Source organism: Penaeus chinensis, chromosome 35, assembly GCF_019202785.1.
Source record: "Penaeus chinensis breed Huanghai No. 1 chromosome 35, ASM1920278v2, whole genome shotgun sequence".
NCBI classification, from domain to species: domain Eukaryota; kingdom Metazoa; phylum Arthropoda; class Malacostraca; order Decapoda; family Penaeidae; genus Penaeus; species Penaeus chinensis.
This window is the reverse complement of record NC_061853.1, coordinates 6206701-6224320: the sequence shown is the minus strand read 5'-3', so window position 1 is coordinate 6224320 and position 17620 is coordinate 6206701. Positions and strand designations below refer to the sequence as shown.

At 42.9% G+C, this 17620-nt stretch overlaps 1 protein-coding gene across 1 annotated transcript in view; it reads right to left on the bottom strand.

The window, feature by feature from the left end:
- LOC125044035 overlaps positions 1–17181 on the bottom strand; it is a 37082-nt gene extending 19901 nt beyond the window's left edge. The window contains exons 1-5 of the mRNA XM_047640478.1: positions 17137–17181; positions 15908–16083; positions 15403–15481; positions 11299–11484; positions 10707–10899 (exon numbers count right to left, since the gene is read on the bottom strand). Coding sequence (XP_047496434.1) covers positions 10707–10899; positions 11299–11484; positions 15403–15481; positions 15908–16083; positions 17137–17181 — 679 coding nt within the window. The remainder of the gene's footprint in view (positions 1–10706; positions 10900–11298; positions 11485–15402; positions 15482–15907; positions 16084–17136) is intronic.
- Positions 17182–17620: the final 439 nt, after the last annotated feature.

Here is a 17620-nt window from a genome sequence, read left to right as displayed (position 1 = left end):
CTATCGACAGGACCAACATCCTATTAAGTGAGAAAATGGGGCTGATTATCTTCTCGCTCCCCTTCTATCCCCCCTCCCCCCCCCCCCCCCCCCCCTATGTCCACCCTCCATCCTCTTCCCCTACTACGCCCCCTCTCACTCTTGCTGTACTTCTGTTTATCTCTTTTTCTCTCTTCCTGCCCTTTCATCTGTTTCCTCCACCTCTGTTCTTCTTCTTCCTCTCTATCCTTCCTCCTTCTCTCCCTCTTCTCCTGCCTCCCCCTTTTCTCCTTCTCTTCCCCCCCCCCCCTTCCTCCCTTCCTCCTTCTCTCAACCTCTTCTCCTGCCTCTCCCTTTACTCCTTCTCTTTCCCTTCCATTCCTCCTCCTCCTCTTCCTCCTCCTCCTCCTCCCCCCCTTTCTGATAAGTGCCCCTTCCCCCTTTAAACGCCGCTGCGCACCATTAACGGATAATCACGCTGTCTTTTGTTCTTCCTGGCGCCGCTCATCTCCCTCTGTGTGGTGGGGCGTGATGCCGAAGCCAGGCTGATCCTTTGTGAGTCTTGGCATAAGGGCTCGGGGGATAATGCCTTTGAGATAGATAGATAGATAGATAGATAGATAGAGAGAGAGAGAGAGAGAGAGGGGGAGAGAGAGAGAGAGAAAGAGGAAAAGAAAGAGAAAGAGAAAGAGAAAGAGAGAAAGAGAGAGAGAGAGAGATAATAAAAGAACAAGATAAAGATAGAAATAATAACGAAACAAAGAGAACCAGAGAGAGAAAAGGGAACAGACAGAGGAGGGAAGTCGTTCATTATCAGAAAAAAAAGAAAGAAAGACAAGAAAAACAGGAAAAAGGAAAAAAAGGGTAATAAAAAATGCAATTATCTGACCTCCGCTCTTCCCCTTGACTTAAGTGATGGCTAAGTGATTCTCAAGACATCCCGGCTCTTCCTTCATCTCTATAAGAATGGTTCTCGGGATTCGGAGTTCGAAAACACAACAGGTCTTTGAAAGGATGTCTTCGATTCGATTTTTTTTTTTTTTTTTTTTGCGAGAGGAGAGTGAAGTAATTGTGAAATAGGAAGTGGAATGTGTCTAAGATGTTTAGGTCTATCTTCTGCCTTTCTCTTCAAGTTATCTATTTCTCTCTCTCTCTCTCTCTCTCTCTCTCTCTCTCTCTCTCTCTCTCTCTCTCTCTCTCTCTCTCTCTCTCTATCTATCTATCTCTCTCTCTCTCTCGCTCTCTTATTCATCTATTGATCTTCTCTTCTTCTCCCCTAGTCATGCATTCATTCATATTCTCTCTCTCTCTCTTTCTCTTTCTCTCTCTCTCTCTCTCTCTCTCTATCTATCTATCTATCTATCTATCTCTCTCTCTCTCTAGCTCTCTTATTCATCTATTGATCTTCTCTTCTTCTCTCCTAGTCATGCATTCATTCATATTCTCTCTCTCTCTCTTTCTCGTTCTCTCTCTCTCTCTCTCTCTCTCTCTCTCTCTCTCTCTCTCTCTCTCTCTCTCTCTCTCTCTCTCTCTCTCTCTCTCTCTCTCTCTCTCTATCTCTCTCTCTCCTATTAATTCCTTTATCTTCCCCTCCCTCCTAGTCATCCATCCATTATCTCTCTCTCCCCTTCTCGACCGCGTCCGTGAATGAGCATATGATGAAAAACATGTCTTCATCAGGTAGTGATATACAATAACCTAATATCTAATCATTTCCCACCTTCCCCCCCTTCTCTCTTCATCTTCTCCTCCTCCTCCTCCTCCTCCTCCTCCTACTCTCTATCTTCTCCTCCTTCCTCTCTTTTCCTCTCTTCCTTTTCTTGTTCATCTCTCGTCCCTCTCCCTTTTCTAAAATCCTTCCCTTCCCTTTACCACTTCTTCCTCCCTCCTATTTTTTTTTCTCTCCCTCTTCCCTTCTTCTCCTCTCCTTACCCTCCTCCTATCCCCCTTTCCTCTCCCCCCCCCCCCCCGTATCAGGTGCGTGAGATGAGCGTAGCATCGTGTGAAGACAGATGTTTGAGTACAGATTCCCATGCTCTTATCTCCCCCGCGGCGATGCGAGAGAGAGGCTGCATAGCGAGAACGAGATGAGCGAGTGGATGCTGAGGATGTTAATGAAGTGAAATAGAGTACCTGATTGATGTGTTTTTGTTGCTTTTTTTGTAATTGTTTTTTTCTTTATTCATTATAAGGTGTTCCTTTAATTATTTGACTTTCTCACTAGTATATATTTAACCTTTCATCTCTTATTCCCCTTTCTCTCGATTTTACTTTATTCATCTATCCCTTATCATCATCATCATTATTATCATTACTATTATCATCATTTTTTTTTTTTTTTTTGAATATGAAAATATCTTCTCCTTCACCTTCATCTTAAACCCCTCGTGCGTGCAGAAATACAGGCAATGACGTGCGTGTTGAAAGCTTAAAATGTTCTTCGTTCTCTGTTCTCCCTTTACGAGCTGGCGTTTGTCATTAACACGCTCGTCCTGTTCTTTATTATCTACGCTATGGTAATTACTAACAATTTGTCCTTATGATTACAGTGTTGATGGGACCCCGGTGATAAACAGTTCGTGAAGTTATTTTGTGGGATTGTTTTTGTTGTTATGAAATGCGGTTATTTGTTATTGTGTGTTATTGTGTTGTTATGTATTATTATTATTTTTTTTTTGGGGGGGGGGGATTCGGTGATTATTTTGTGTTATTGTTTTGTTGCTATGTAAGGTTGTGAGAAATAGATGGAATTGTTGAAAATAGATAAAATGGTTTGAAGAAATGGGAGAAATTGATGAAAATAGATGAAATGGTTTAAAGAAATTGATCCAATTCTTAAAAATCGATAAAGTGGTTTGAAGAAATGGATGGAATTGTTGAAAATAGATGAAATTATTTGAAGAAATGGTTGATCACTATTTATGGTCCGGTTGGAGTCTCTAAAAACTTGACTGATGTGAAGTAATCACTTTTGAAATAGTCTGCTCGTTTCTTTTCACTCTCTCTGTCTCTTCTCTTTCGCTACCTGACCACGTATCACATAACAACAGGTAAAAAATCTCTACAAAAACCTTGCAAGAAGACGACCACACACGTACACACACACACACACACACACACACACACACACACACACACACACACACACACACACACACACACACACACACGCACAGTAAACGGAATGTGTCTGTTTATTGACCACGTAACGCGACTCCTCCCCCCTCCCCTCTCCCACCCCACCCCCTTCACACCCCAACCGATTCTTCCTCCCTCCTCCTATACCTCTCCCCGCCCCCCCCTCCCCCCCCCCCCCACCATGCATGACAATCGCGCCCCGTCACTGTTTGATTACGATTCCCCACAGTTCCTTCGAAAAGCACCCGCAGATAGGGAACGAATCGGCTTAATTACCTGAAGGAGAGATGGGCACAGCGTGGACAGTTTCTATGACCGCTCGCGTGTAAGAGAGAGATTGAGGGAGGGAAGGGAGGGAGGGAAGGGAGGCAGGGAAGGGAGGGAGGGAGGGAGGAAGGGAGGGAGGAAGGGAGGAAGGGAGGGAGGGAGGGAGGGAGGGAGGGAGGGAGGGAGGGAGGGAGGGAGAGAGAGAGAGATAGAGAGAGATAGAGAGAGAGAGAGAGAGAGAGAGATAAGGAGAGAGGAAGGGATGGAGGAAGTGAGAAAGAGAGAGCTAGAGAGAGCAAGAGAGCGAGCGAGCGAGCGAGAGAGAGAGAGAGAGAGAGAGAGAGAGAGAGAGAGAGAGAGAGAGAGAGAGAGAGAGAGAGAGAGAGAGAGAGAAGAGAGAGAAAGAGAATAGCAACGACCCTAAAATCGACATCGTGAGGACTCCAACTCGGCCCAAGACAATCCACACAAGATGCCCTTTCCATCCGACCTCTCAACTGCATCTTCGCGGAAATGGCCTGAAACAGCTTGCTAAACAGATTTATTTTCATCTGCTCTTCTCCTTCTCCTTTCTCCATCTCCTTTTTCTTCCCTCTACATTTTTTTTTATCGTCTTCTCCTCATATTCTACCTTTCTTATATTATTCTTCGTCTCTTTCTCCTCCTCGTTCTCCTTCTCCTTCTCTTTCTCCTCCTCCTCCTCCTTCTCCTTTTACTTCTTCTTCTATATAAACTAAAAAAGTAATAACAACGAAGACGAGACATAGAGGAACAAAAGAAAGAAGAAAAATACGTCATAGCAGATGTCATGGTATAATAAGCAGAGAAAGGAAGAAGGAAAAAGTCAGAAAATAAACGAAAAGAAAAGAAAAAAAGATAAGAAAAAAAAATCCAACCAAATCAAAGAAGAAGAAAAGATTTGATTACAAAAGTAATACAAAAAAAAAAAAAAAAAAAAAAAAAAAAAAAAAAAAAAAAAAAAAAAAAACATGAAAAACAAAAGACGTCACGATACTGAATAAACAGAAGCTGAAAAGTTACAAAATAAAAGAGAGAAAAAAGGAAAACAAGGAAAAAACAAGATTAAACGTCACGATGCAACATGCAGTTCGCTGACCAGACCTTGCACTGACCTTGACGAGTGAAAAATATTTTATTTATGATCTTTATTTCTTATTTCTCGTTCTATTTTCGTATTTTTTTTAAATTTGATTCTTATTTTCTCGTTCCATTTTCGTGTTTTTTTTTTGTTTTTGTTTTTTTTTAAATGCTTATTTCATTTTTGTTTTATTTTCGCTTCTTCCTCCTACGTTTAATAATTTTAGTTTGAGTTTTAATGACATTTGAGTCGATTTAGAAATGGTTTATTTATAGTTTTAAAAAAAAAATGAGCTAAAATACTTCAGAGAAAATGTAATTAATTCGACAAACAAGAAAGTCTGAGCGAAATTTAATAAAGAGAAAAAAAATTGATAAATAAAAAATCGTTGAAATCTTTTGAACGAAGACGAAGGATGATTGATGAAAATGATGAAAGAAGGAGAAGGAAGAAGAGAAGAAGAAGATGGAGAGGAAAGAGAAAGATAAATAAAAGATGGTGGAAGAAGAGGCATAGAAGGAAGAAGAAGAAGAAGAAAGAAGAAGAAGAAGAAGAGGAGGAGGAGGAGGAGGAGGAGGAAAAGGAGGAGGAGGAGGAGAAGGAGAAGGAGGAGGAGGAGGAGGAGAAGGAAGAGGAGGGAGAGAGAGAAAAAGAAGAAGAAAAAGAAGAAAAGGAAGGAGAGGAGAAGACATAACAACAGCAAGAGGGCCGCGGAGAGGCCTGTCTTGCACCCACATGACAGGCTCGGTGGAGAGTGATCGATCGTATCACTGTAAAATAGGCATTATATGGCCTGTAAATTGCATCATTGTCTTCGGTGTGTTTACGGTGAAGACTTTTCATCGTTTTTTCTTCATCTTCTTTATCTTCTTCTTCTTTTGTCTTCGTAGATCGTGTGTGAGAGCATAGGACGAGATGAGTCAGGCTATGGTATTTTTCCTTTTTTTTTTTTATTCTTTCATTCCTTATCCCTTTATTTCTTTATTTATTTCTCTGTCTGTCTTTGTATCTATCTATATATCTCTCCATCTATCTATCAATCTGTCTGTCTATCCGTTTATCTATCTATCTATCCATATATCTATCTGTCTATCCGTATATCTATATATCTATCCGTATATCTATCTATCTAACTATCTATCTATATATCTATATATTCATATATTTATCTATCCATATATCTATCTATAAATCTATCCATATATCTATCCATCTAATATCTATAGGAATTAAAGAAAGAGAAAAGTTTATAAAAAATAAAATCTCGTGGAAAAGGACAGGGAAATAGATCAAAAAATAAATAAATGAGAAAATAATAAATAAAAGAAAAGAAGAGCATAAATAAATAAAAAGTTAAATAGATAAAAAAAAAAAAACTTATATAGACATTACGAACGCGTTGAAAATGATGGAACGAGAATGAGGGAGGAAGAAGGGAAGGGGTGGGAGGATGGGGGAGGGGGAGGGGGGGGGGAGGGGAGTGGTAAGTGTCAATGACATTTAAAAACGAGATATGGTTGTGCCTAGAGCTTAATTTTCCTGCTGGTGAGTTAATTCCGGTCCGAGGTGGGTTTTTGTCTTTATTTTGCCCTTGTATACTTTCTCTCTCTCTCTCTCTCTCTCTCTCTCTCTCTCTCTCCCTCTCTCTCTCTCTCTCTCTCTCTATCTATCTATCTATCTATCTATCTCCCTCGCTTTCTCTCTCTCTCTCCTTCTCTCCCTCCCTCCCTCTCTCTCTCCTCTCTCTCTTCCTCACTCCCTCCCTCCCTCCCTCCCTCCCTCTCTCTCTCTCCTCTCTCTCTCCTCCCTCCCTCCCTCTCTCCCTCCCTCCCTCCCTCTCTCTCTCTCTCCTATTCTCTCTCTCTCCTATTCGATGCCTTTCCACCCGCGAAATGAAAATGGCAGCGTTTCGTTCGACCCTCGATGATAGGAAATTCATTCGGGCTTCCCTTGTTATTACTGCGTCTGCAACATTGACCTCTGACCTCGCATCTCCCGTCCCGTGCCCTCGACTGTGTGTATCTGTGTCTGGGGTTTGAGAGCTTGAGGATTCCGAGCAGGAGGAGGAGGAGGAGGAGGAGGAAGAGGAGGAGGAGGAGGAGGAGGAGGAGGAGGAAGAGGAGGAGGAGGAGGAGGAGGAGGAGGAGGAGGAGGAGGAGGAGGAGGAAGAGAAAGAAGGGAGGAGGAGGAGGAGGAAGAGAAAGAAGAGAGAAGGAGGAGAAAGAAGGGAGGAGGAGGAGGAGGAGGAGGCGGAGGAAGAGAAAGAAGAGAGAAGGAGGAGAAAGAAGGTAGGAGGAGTAGGAGATGAGGAATGCGTGCAGGGGCAGGAGAGAGAGGGGTGGGGCGTGTAGAGACGAAAGCGTCCGAGGGGGAGATGAGAGAGGGGAGGAGGGGAGAGAGGGGTGGGGGGGTAGAGACGAATGCGTGTGGATGACGGTATCCATGTCGGATCGTGAGGCCGTCCATGGTCCAGTACCGCGAGACGTGACGGCGCCTCCACACCTGGTGCACAACCAAACATCGGCCTCGACCCGCCCTTGTTACCTCCTCTCCCTCATCTCTCCCCTCTCTTTCATTCAACCATCCTTCCCCTTCTTCCATCTCCCCCTTCACCCCTCCCCCCTCTTCCCTCCATTTTTCCCTTCTCTCCTCTGTCTCTCCTACACCCTTCTACCCCCTCTCCCCCCCCGGCACCTGCTTCCGCTAGTCCCCGACGGCCCCTCTGCCCCGCCGCCTTCGCCTCGCCGCCGCTGGCACCCTCGGCCTCGTCTCGGCACGGAGGCCGCGGCGGTCGCCAGGAGGAATCTCCGTTCGGCCGCGGTCATTGCCAGAGCGCCAATAACGGTTGGGAGACGGGCTGACCGAATGCCAAATACTGAAGGCTGATTGCTGAATGCTGGAAGGTGTATGCTGTATGGGGAATGCTGAAGGCTGAAGGCTGAATGCTAAAGTGTTTTTTTACCGAATGCTGGAGGCTGAAAGGCTGAACGATAAGGTTGAGGAAATGCTATCAGGTTTTCCTCAAAAAAGAAAAAGAAAAAAAAAGGCGTTTTTGCACCATGATCCTGCCCTTTGAATGTGTCATTACGCCGTACTCTGGAAGCTATGCGCGCGGAAGAATTGCAATGTTGCTATTCTGTTGCATGACCAGTTCCGAGAAGAACGCTATTGTTTCTGGAGATTGTCTGTTTCTTAGCACTATCTGCATCGTCACGGTTGCAGACAGGTCATCACCATCTGCCTCCCTCACGTAAATAATATGCCATCAACATACACAGAGAGTCGCTAACAAATACACACACGACAAGCAAACTAACGCTCGCACGCGCAGGCACAGTCGCACGCGCGCTCAGAGGAAGAGCAAACACAAGCACTGCTATAATCTAAATCCCATGTTCACGTAAGAACAGTCACAGACACGTACACAAGCACACTCACACACACACACACACACACACACACACACACGTACACACATGCACACACGTACACACATGCACACGAAGACATGCACACGAAGCGGTATTCTCACGTATGTGCATGCTAGCGCCACCTCAAACTCACATGCATCGCTTGACATATATTACCTCCACCCCGTTCCTCCTACCTCCCCCTCCTCCCCTCCCTCCCTAACTCTACACCTACCAACTCTTCCCCATTCTCTCTCTACCTCTTTTCCTCCCTTTTCATTCTCTTTCGTTCTCTCCATCCTCTCTCTATCTCCCTATCTCCTCCTTTCGTTCCACTTTCCTTCTCCCAAATCCTCTCTCTACCTCCTCTTTCACCCTTCCTTCCTCCTCACAATCCTCTTCCTGTCTCCCTACTTCCCCCTTTCATCCCCTCCTTTCCCTTCCTTCATCCCTCTTTATCTCTCCCCCATCACCTGCTCCTTCACCCCCTCCCCCTCCCCCACCCCCCTTTCTTCCACCCTTTAAGAACAAGTAAGTCACACTTCCCACACTTCTTGCACAAGATCATCTCCTCCCAAAGCTCATACTTCTTCGGGGACTCGTAACCTCTTGGGAAAAGGCCAAAGTAATAGATGTTGAATGATATCTATGTATATTTTTCTGGTGCAATTAACACGTTCTGATAATCAAGTGACATGTTCGGATAACGGTTGTTTAGAGGGTGACTATTGGCGCGTGTGTGTGTGTGTGTGTGTGTGTGTGTGTGTGTGTGTGTGTGTGTGTGTGTGTGTGTGTGTGTGTGTGTGTGTGTGTGTGTGTGTGTGTGTGTGTGTGTGTGTGTGTGTGTGTGTGTGTGTGTGTGTGGTTATAACTACGTCTGCTGTTGCTTTTGGAAATCAAACCGAGACAGGGAAGGAGAGAGGGGGTGAAAGAGAGATAGCAGGAGATAGATAGATAGATATAAAACTAGGAAAATATATAGATATATAGATAGATAGATAAATATACAGAAAAATAGATAAATAGACAGATAGAGAGTGAGAGAGGCAGACAGACAAACAGACAGACAGCCCGACCAAATCCACAAATCATTTTATCCTTTTAATCATAACAGAGAGAAAACAGAAAAACACGAATACAGACGAGACAAGCATCCGAGAATAAGCGACCCGTTCGATTATTTATAACAGGAATGGATTATTCTCCGATCGAGGTTGTTCCTCACTGTGGCGTTACAGCTGTCTGTCAAGCATCATGCGTGACACTCATGCCAGTGCTCATGGGCGTGTAGTGGGCGTGTGAGTGGGTATGGGCGTAGGACATTAGGTTAGATCTTTTATCTTATAAGGCAGAGACAGAATTTCCTCCAAGACATTGAATAAGAAAGATTGAGTCTCGAAGTATTGACAGGACTGTTCACCTTTATCTATCTATCTATCTACCTATCTATCCATAACTATTTATCTATCTATCCATAACTATTTATCTTTTTTTTATGATTTAGGAGTATCGTTACTTTCCAGACTCTGAATTCCCAGTCTTATTCTAGGGCTAAGTTTGAGGTCATTTAAAGTGCGTGTCCAGCCTCTTTAACAGAACAATGTTCCGGAAGTAAGAGTTCTTTATAACGATGTCAGGGAAGATGCGGCAGATAAGCGAGCGAGCTAAAGAGAGAGCGAGAGAGAGAGAGAGAGAGAGAGAGAGACAGAGAGACAGAGAGAGAGAGAGAGAGGGAGACAGAGAGAGAGAGAGGGAGGGAGAATGAAAGAGAGAGAGAGAGAGAGAGAGAGAGAGAGAGAGAGAGAGAGAGAGAGAGAGAGAGAGAGAGAGAGAGACAGAAGAGTCAGAGAATATAATTAAAAGTAATAATGACTAATCTAACTGTACCTGACATTTCTTGACTATAAGCAAGGAGCGTTAACTGCGCCATTGGATATGTTTGAGTGATTTTCTAAAGAATACGTGAGTGAGTGAATGAGTCGGTGAGCGAGTGAGTGAATGAGTCGGTGAGCGAGTGAGTGCGTGAGTGGGTGAGTGCGTGAGTGGGTGAGCGAGTGAGTGAGTGAGTGAGCGCGTGAGTGAGTGAGTGAGTGAGTGAGTGAGCGCGTGAGTGAGTGAGTGCGTGAGCGAGTGAATAAGTGAGTGAGCAAATAAATGGGTGAGTGAATGAATTAGTGCGTGAGTGGGTGAGTGAGTAAATTCATTATTGAGTGAGCGCGTGACATTCTGCGTACGTGAGTCCCTTAAATGAGTGAGCGAATGAGCAACGAATCTTCTACTGCATGATTAACACACTTGCTGCAAGCTGTGACAGTGCTTAATTGCCTCGACATAATTCTGGTCACTTGTCAATTATGTCAATTTTTTTTTTTTCGTTTTTTGTCTATTGTTTAGTGATAACTGGAGTGGAAAATGACTTGCATTCCTCAACGAACGTGTTCATCATCTTTTGTTATTTTTTTTCTTTTTCTATCTTCTGATAATGACAATGAAAAAAAGAAGAATAGAATGCGTTCGCGTAAGGCATCTGGATACATATCCGCATTCAGAGAAACGAGAGGACAAAAGAATACCCTGAAAATGCAAACAATAACAAAGCGTTCGCATAACCCACAAAGACACACATCTCCACTAACCAAAAAACACAAAAACAACAACAACAACAAACAGACATATAACAACCAAACAACTTCCTCACCCCTCCCTCCCTTCCCTTAACCCTTCCCCCTCCCCCCCCCCACCTGACACACCACACACCACCCCCTTACCAACGCAACCACCAAACGTATCCAGCAGTCGTTCGCATAACTCACCTGGATACATATCCGCGTTGGACGAGAAGAGAACGCACAGGCCGGTCTCGTAGTTAACGGCCATACACGACCGATTCTTCCTGCACATATCAATGCAGTCTGTTAACATCAGCGTCCCCGGTTGCGAGTCGAGCATATCGGCCGGCGCGGAATACACGTAGCCGGTTATCAGCTCGAAGGACACCTGAGGAGAGAGGGAATTGGAAAATCAGATTTTTTTTTTTTTTTTTTTTTTTTTTTAAGGTTTGTTTTCCTTTTTTTTTTTTTTTTTTTTTTTTTTGGGGGGGGTGAGGTTGTCAGATGTTTTTAAGGTTTGTTTTCCTTTTTTTTTGGGGGGGGGAAGGGGGGTTGTCAGATGGGATGTTTGAAGATATATAAATAAATATGTATATATAAATGTATCAATATGACCAATATATCAATCAATCTATCAATATATCTATCTACAGACCAATCCATCTATCCCTCAATCTATCTATCAATCTAATCTAAAAGCCCCCATACTCCCCTCCCCCCCCCAAAAAAAAATCAAAAAAAATAAACACAATAATAAAAAACAAAAATCTCTCAAAAAAGGGGTCTCAAAACTCACCTTATCCGGAGGGCATCCCGTGACTTGGGCGTCAGTGGATTCAAAGTCGATGTCGAACACGGGCGGGAGTCCTGTGGGCGGCTGCTCGGTCTCTTGGGCGAGCGCGGAGCCACAGAGCACCAGCAGGAGACTGAGATAAGGCGCTACACGGAAGGGCAACATCTTGATGATTACGAACATACACTGCTGGAAAGAGAGGAAATGTTTGTGTTAAATTTCGTGTTTTTTTTACCTTTCTTAATGTTTTTTAATTGTTTTTTTATTATTTGATTTTATCTACGTGGTGTTGTTACTATTTTGTTCTTTTTATTGAGATATTTCGTTAGATATGAATTTATTATTTTTTATTTCATGTTGAGGAGTGAAGGCAATAATCATGAAAAAATAGGTGAGGTTATATATGAAAAAAACATCGTTAACACTCTTTATAAAGCATCTAATCCTATAACAAAGTCGCGTATTTAAAACAGGTTATTATAAATCAGAGAGGTTATATATAAAAAAACAAAAAAACATCGCTAACCCTCTTTAAAAAGGATCTAATCTTTTAAGCGTTCTACTTTCTACATAACGGATTCGATCCTCATCCGGCGATAATGCTTCCGGTCGAGGGAAGATTCTTATCAATAACGATTCATATTATCTCCCTGAGTCTTTAATGTTCGTAGGGAAGAACGTAAAAAAAAGACAAAAAAACATACATATAGGCATAAGCACGCGCACATATAGACACACACACAAACACACACACACACACACACACACACACACACACACACGCACACATATACACAACCCCCACCCCTCCCCCCATTATAGATATCCTGCTGGTCAGTGCAATTACGCACGGACGAAATATATCTCCCATCCATCACGAAAATGAGAGAAAAAAAAGAAGAAATGAGGAATGCGTGCGCGGTAATGGCGGTACAATAACCCGGCGACAGAAAACAAAAGCCAATCGTTATATTCGAACACTATGTTACGCTTCAAGTGACATTATTGTTAATATTATGTTTATTGTTTTCTTTTTTCTTTTTTTTCTGTTTTTCTTAATCATCATCATCATCGTCTTCTCCGTTTTTTTCTATTTTATTTCGTCTTTGTTTGCCGCCGGGAAGATACGTGCTTATACTATTTTTCGAGAAAAAAAAATCCTTTCGCTTTACTATTACTTATGTGACTGAGAGATGTTTCTTTTATTTTTTCCGTTATTGAAGAATCATATAATTTTATTTTATTATATGAACGTTATATGTCAAACACAGTGCAATGGCTGTAAAGTACATGACTACTTGATATATATCTAGTTGTAATGTAATGCCTCATATAAACGTAAAGATCATACGTTTTATAGCAAGGCCACTACAAAGAAAAAGAAAATATATATATTGTTTTTGTTAACCAAGATCAATAAAAATAATACCCAATTACCGAGAAGCAATCACGACCACAAAGACACGTTTTCTATGATATTCAACAAGGGGGGTTTTATATAAAAAAAAAAAAAATTGTATACAAGTAAAAAAACATCATTATCAAAATAATGAGTTTATGATGATATCCCGATCAAGAAAATATCGTAATTACAGCCCTCAATTTTCTTTTAAAAATATAGAAAAACAAAAATACTCGAGACTGGACAACCGCAAAAAAACAAGAACATTGCAAAGACATTGACACGACTCAGTGAAGGACGTTCTAGGTGCGATACGTACACGTCCATACACACATATGTGCGTGTGTATGCGTGTGTATGTATGTGTGCGTGTGAATGTATGTATGTATGTATGTGTGTGTGTGTGTGTGTGTGTGTGTGTGTGTGTGTGTGTGTGTGTGTGTGTATGTGTGTGCGTGTGCATGTGCGTGTGCGTGTGTGTGTGTGCGTGTGTGTGCGTGTGTGCGTATGCGTTTACGTAGATATACATATGGGTGTTCGTGCGTATATACACATATGTCTCCAACCGTGAGTGAACCTCGACGCCAGATGTATCCGCGGCTTCTGAACACCTCCCACCCTCCCTCCCTCCCTCCCTGAACATTCCTGTTTTAATTCCCGCGGTAATATAAAGAGGTAATAAAGACAGGATAATTATGCAAATGAGGTAATCATCCCTGGCTGCTTCCGCCTCATCGGTGTCTCGTTAGAAGAGGCGATCGGCCGTGTGCGCTCCGGTTTATTGGCTTCTGTCTAACGGTGTGGCTTTCAGGGAAGAGGAAAGGAGGAGGAAAGGAGGAAAGGAGGAAAAGAGGAGGAGAGGAGAAGAAAAAAGAGGAAAGGAGCAGGGAAGGAGAAGGAAAGGAGGAGGGAAGGATAAGGAAAGGAGGAGGAAGGAAGGAGGAGGAGAAAAGGTTGAGGAGGAAGAGGAGGAGGGAAGGTGGCGGAGGAGTGAAGGAGGGAAGGTGGAGGAGGGAGAGGAGGAGTGAAGGAGGAGGAGGAGGAGGAGAAGGAAATAGGGAATAGGAAAGGAGGAGGAAGAGGAGAAAAGGAGGAGGAGGAAGAAAGGAGGAGGTGGGGGAGAAAGAAGGATAATGATGAAGGTAGAGGAGTAGGGAGAAGAAAAGGGGAGATGGGAGAATGAAAAAATGATGAGGGTTTAGGAGGAGGGAAAGACGAAGGAGGAAGAGGGAGATGGGGGAGAAGGAAGGATAGTGATAAGGGTTAAGAAGAAGAAAAAAAAGAAAAGAAACATGAAGCGAAGAATGGACAGAAAACCAAAGGAAAGAACGAAAAGAAGAGAGAAAAAGAGGAATAAAGAGAAACTAAAGAAAAGGGAGACAAGATTGAATAAAGAAAACAGAGAAGAATGAACAGAAAAAAAGGAAGACATATAGGATAAGAGGAATGCACGCACATCGAGTAATAACTTTTCTTGTTTGTTTTTCTTTTTTGATTTTGTGTATTTATGTATTTATTTATTTTGCGTTTTTGTGTTCTTTTCATTTTCTTTTCTTTTTTTATTCTTCGTCTTCCTCCTTCTTATTCCATTCGTATCATTGCTATTACCTAATCAAAAGACATGTGATCGAAAGACATTTAAATTTAAGTTTACGAAAGAGAAACAAGAAAAAAACACAAAAAACAAAAAAACGTCGTGTTCCGCAAAGTCTCGAAATCGCTTCGTACAAATCTTTTTGGCTTGAGTATTGATACATTTTTTCCCCTTCTATTCTTCGCAAGTATATACCATTTCTTTTTATCTTCTACGTAATTGATTAAAAAAAAAAAAAAAAAAAGAGAGAAAGATTGCACACAACAATGCAACGACACGAAGGCAACAAAAGCGTCCACGTTGCAACGCTCTGTCATGTTTTTCTTAAGGCCTTAGGCGAAGGGGTGATATGAGGAGGAGGAAGAAGAAGAAGGAGGAAGAGGAAGAGAAGAAGAGAGAAGAAGAGGAAGAGAAGAAGAAGGGGGAGTAGGTAGAGGAGGAGGAGGATGAGGAGGTGGAGAGGAAGAAGAAGAGGAAAAAAAGGGAAGATGAGGAGGAAGAGAGGAGGAGACGAAGATGATAATGATGAAGAATTAGAACAAGACGAAGAAGGAGAAGCATAGAGAGAGAGAGAGAGAGAGAGAGAGAGAGAGAGAGAGAGAGAGAGAGAGAGAGAGAGAGAGAGAGAGAGAGAGAGAGAGAGAGAGCGAGAGGTGAGGAAGATCAAACAGACAGACAGATAAAGACAAAAATAATAACAATGAACAGAAGGAACGCATGAAGGCCACGTCAAGCACTTTTCGACCTCGACATTGCACCAGCGTGATTTGTGACTTCTCATGTTACCTTTTTGGATTCGCCGGGTTGTAAAAATGGACCTTGATAGTCATAATAGGGTCTGTACGTGAATGGGGGAGGGTGGGGGTGTTTGGGGGAGGGTGGGGGGTGCGGAGGGGAAGAGAGATGGGGACAATGATCCTTGTGATAAATATATTTATGGATTTATCTACTTATTAATTTATTTCGTGTTAAGTGGTACTCGTGGTTTTGATTCGTAAGTGATACGCTACATGACAGAGTGTAGTGGAGAATAATCCTCCGTTTCACTCTCTTCTCTTCTTTGAATTTCTTTTTTTTTCTCTTTCTCTCTTCAGTTCTGTCTCTCGTTTACTTTTGTGACAGTAGAGTCAGCAGCAGAGTCAGCAACATCAGAAACAGAAGCAGTAGAGTTAGCAGAAGCAGAAGCAGGTCTATCAATAGATCATGACTCAGCTGAAGTATAAACTCTAGCAGCAAGAGGAAGCATCACCAGCAGGCAATGTCCAGAGCAGGAGCACCAGCAGACGCCTCAGCAGGAGCCTCGCCATCAGGATAATCACCAACAAGTTAGCAGGAATCCTAACCACAAAAAGCAGGTGAAGAAGCACCCAGCAGAAGCCTCGACAGGGCCAACAGCAGCAGGAGCAGACAGGAATCATAGAATCATAGGAACCGCCCCAGCAGGAGGATGAGGAGATGAGGAGGAGGAGGAGGAGGAGGATGAGGAGGAGGATGAGGAGGAGGAGGAGGAGGAGGAGGAGGAGAAGGAAGCGGTGGAGGACCCGCCCCACCACCAGCAGGAGGAGGAGGAGGAGGAGGAGGAGGAGGAGGAGGAGGAGGAGGAGGAGGAGGAGGACCCGCCCCAGCAGGCTTCACGATGACCAGAGCGCCATGTGTTCGCCCGCCAGCGGTTCCCGAGGGCCCTCCACGCCGGGATCCGCAAGACACAGTCCATCATTCCCGTCGGCTTTTCGAGTCCTTCGCCCGTGTTGGAAGCCACATGCTGGAAGCCACCTGTTGGAAGCCCAAGCCGCTGGACGACGGCTTCTTGTGGTCAGTGGGTGGTCTCTCTCGCGGTCGTTGTGGTCGTTGGTGGTAATAGCCGGTCGTTGTTATTCGTGGGGGAGGCGGGAAGGTTGTTTATGTAAAGGGATAAATGTTGATTGCTTTACCTCGGTTGGCAGTTCCGGGATTTTCGCTTCCTTCCTGTTTTGGTTGGCGGTGGTGGTGAGGGGGGGTGGGGGGTTGTGGGCGTGCCTGTGGGTTGTGCCTGTGTGTGTGTTTGTTTGTATGAATGTACGTGTCTATGTGTGTATGTATTTGTGTACGTGGGTTTGTGTGTATGTATGTATGTATGTACGTGTTAATTTACACGAAGGAAAATAACAGCAAACTAACGCAGTTCCCCACACAATCAAACCAATACCACAATCAAAAAATCCTTAAAAACAGACCTTCCGCAACAAAGAAAACGCAAAAAAAAAAACAACAACAGAAAACGGCTAACACAAAAAAAGAGGAAAAAAAAAGGCAAGAAAACCACGCAAACTATCAAACAAGACTTTCGTTCCTGCGGATCGTTCGTACGTGGCTTTCGGGTCAAAATAACAATGCGAGAATTTCTGCGGAAGTCTGCTGACGCCGCTGCCGCTGCTCGATCATTTTCGCGAGACCGTTATTTGCGCGTCGGGGTTTTTGACTGATTTCGGACGATTTTTTTTTTTTACCTTTTTTTCTTTTTTTTACTTTCTATTGTGTGTGATTTTTTTGTCTTCGTTTTCTTCCTTTCTTCTTCTTTTTAGAGTGATTTTTTTTCTCTCTCTCCTTGACTTTCGATTGTTTTTTTTATGCAGATTAGAAATGGAAACTGTTTAGTATATACATGTATCTATAACTGTGTGTGTGTGTGTATATAAATATATATATATAAATATATATATATATATATATAAACATATACACATAAACTATATATACACATATATTTGAGAGAGAGAGAGAGAGAGAGAGAGAGAGAGAGAGAGAGAGGAACAAACAGACAGACAGAGAAACAAATAGACAGACTATGAAACCTACAAACATACAGACAGACAGACAGAAAGACATACAGACAGAGATACAAACCCGCCATAACTCAAAGGAGGTTCTACCCAATCTATCGTCTTGAGAACTGACTGACAGACGCGGCAGAAATGTGTCAACGTCTTGTAGAGCGTGACAAATCGTGACGTCATTTGCCATGATTATAATTCTTCTGGTAAGTGGAGTAGCGAGCATAAACGTGACAATAAAGGAAATGGAATTAGAAACAGAATGAAGAAAAAAATTAAAGAAAAGAAAAGAAAAAAAAAGGAAGTTGAGGAAATTTTAACTGCAGTAACGGTATCGAAGGTAATTTTCCGAGTTATGTGTAAATATCATAAATTTCGTGATATAAAAAGAGAGAAGGGAAGAAAAAATGGAATAAGAGATAAAAGAAAGGAAGAAATTATATAGTCTCTTCCTTGTCTCCCTTATTTTCCATCGTCACTGAAGAGTCTCTCTCTCTCTCTCCCTCCTCCCTCATTCTA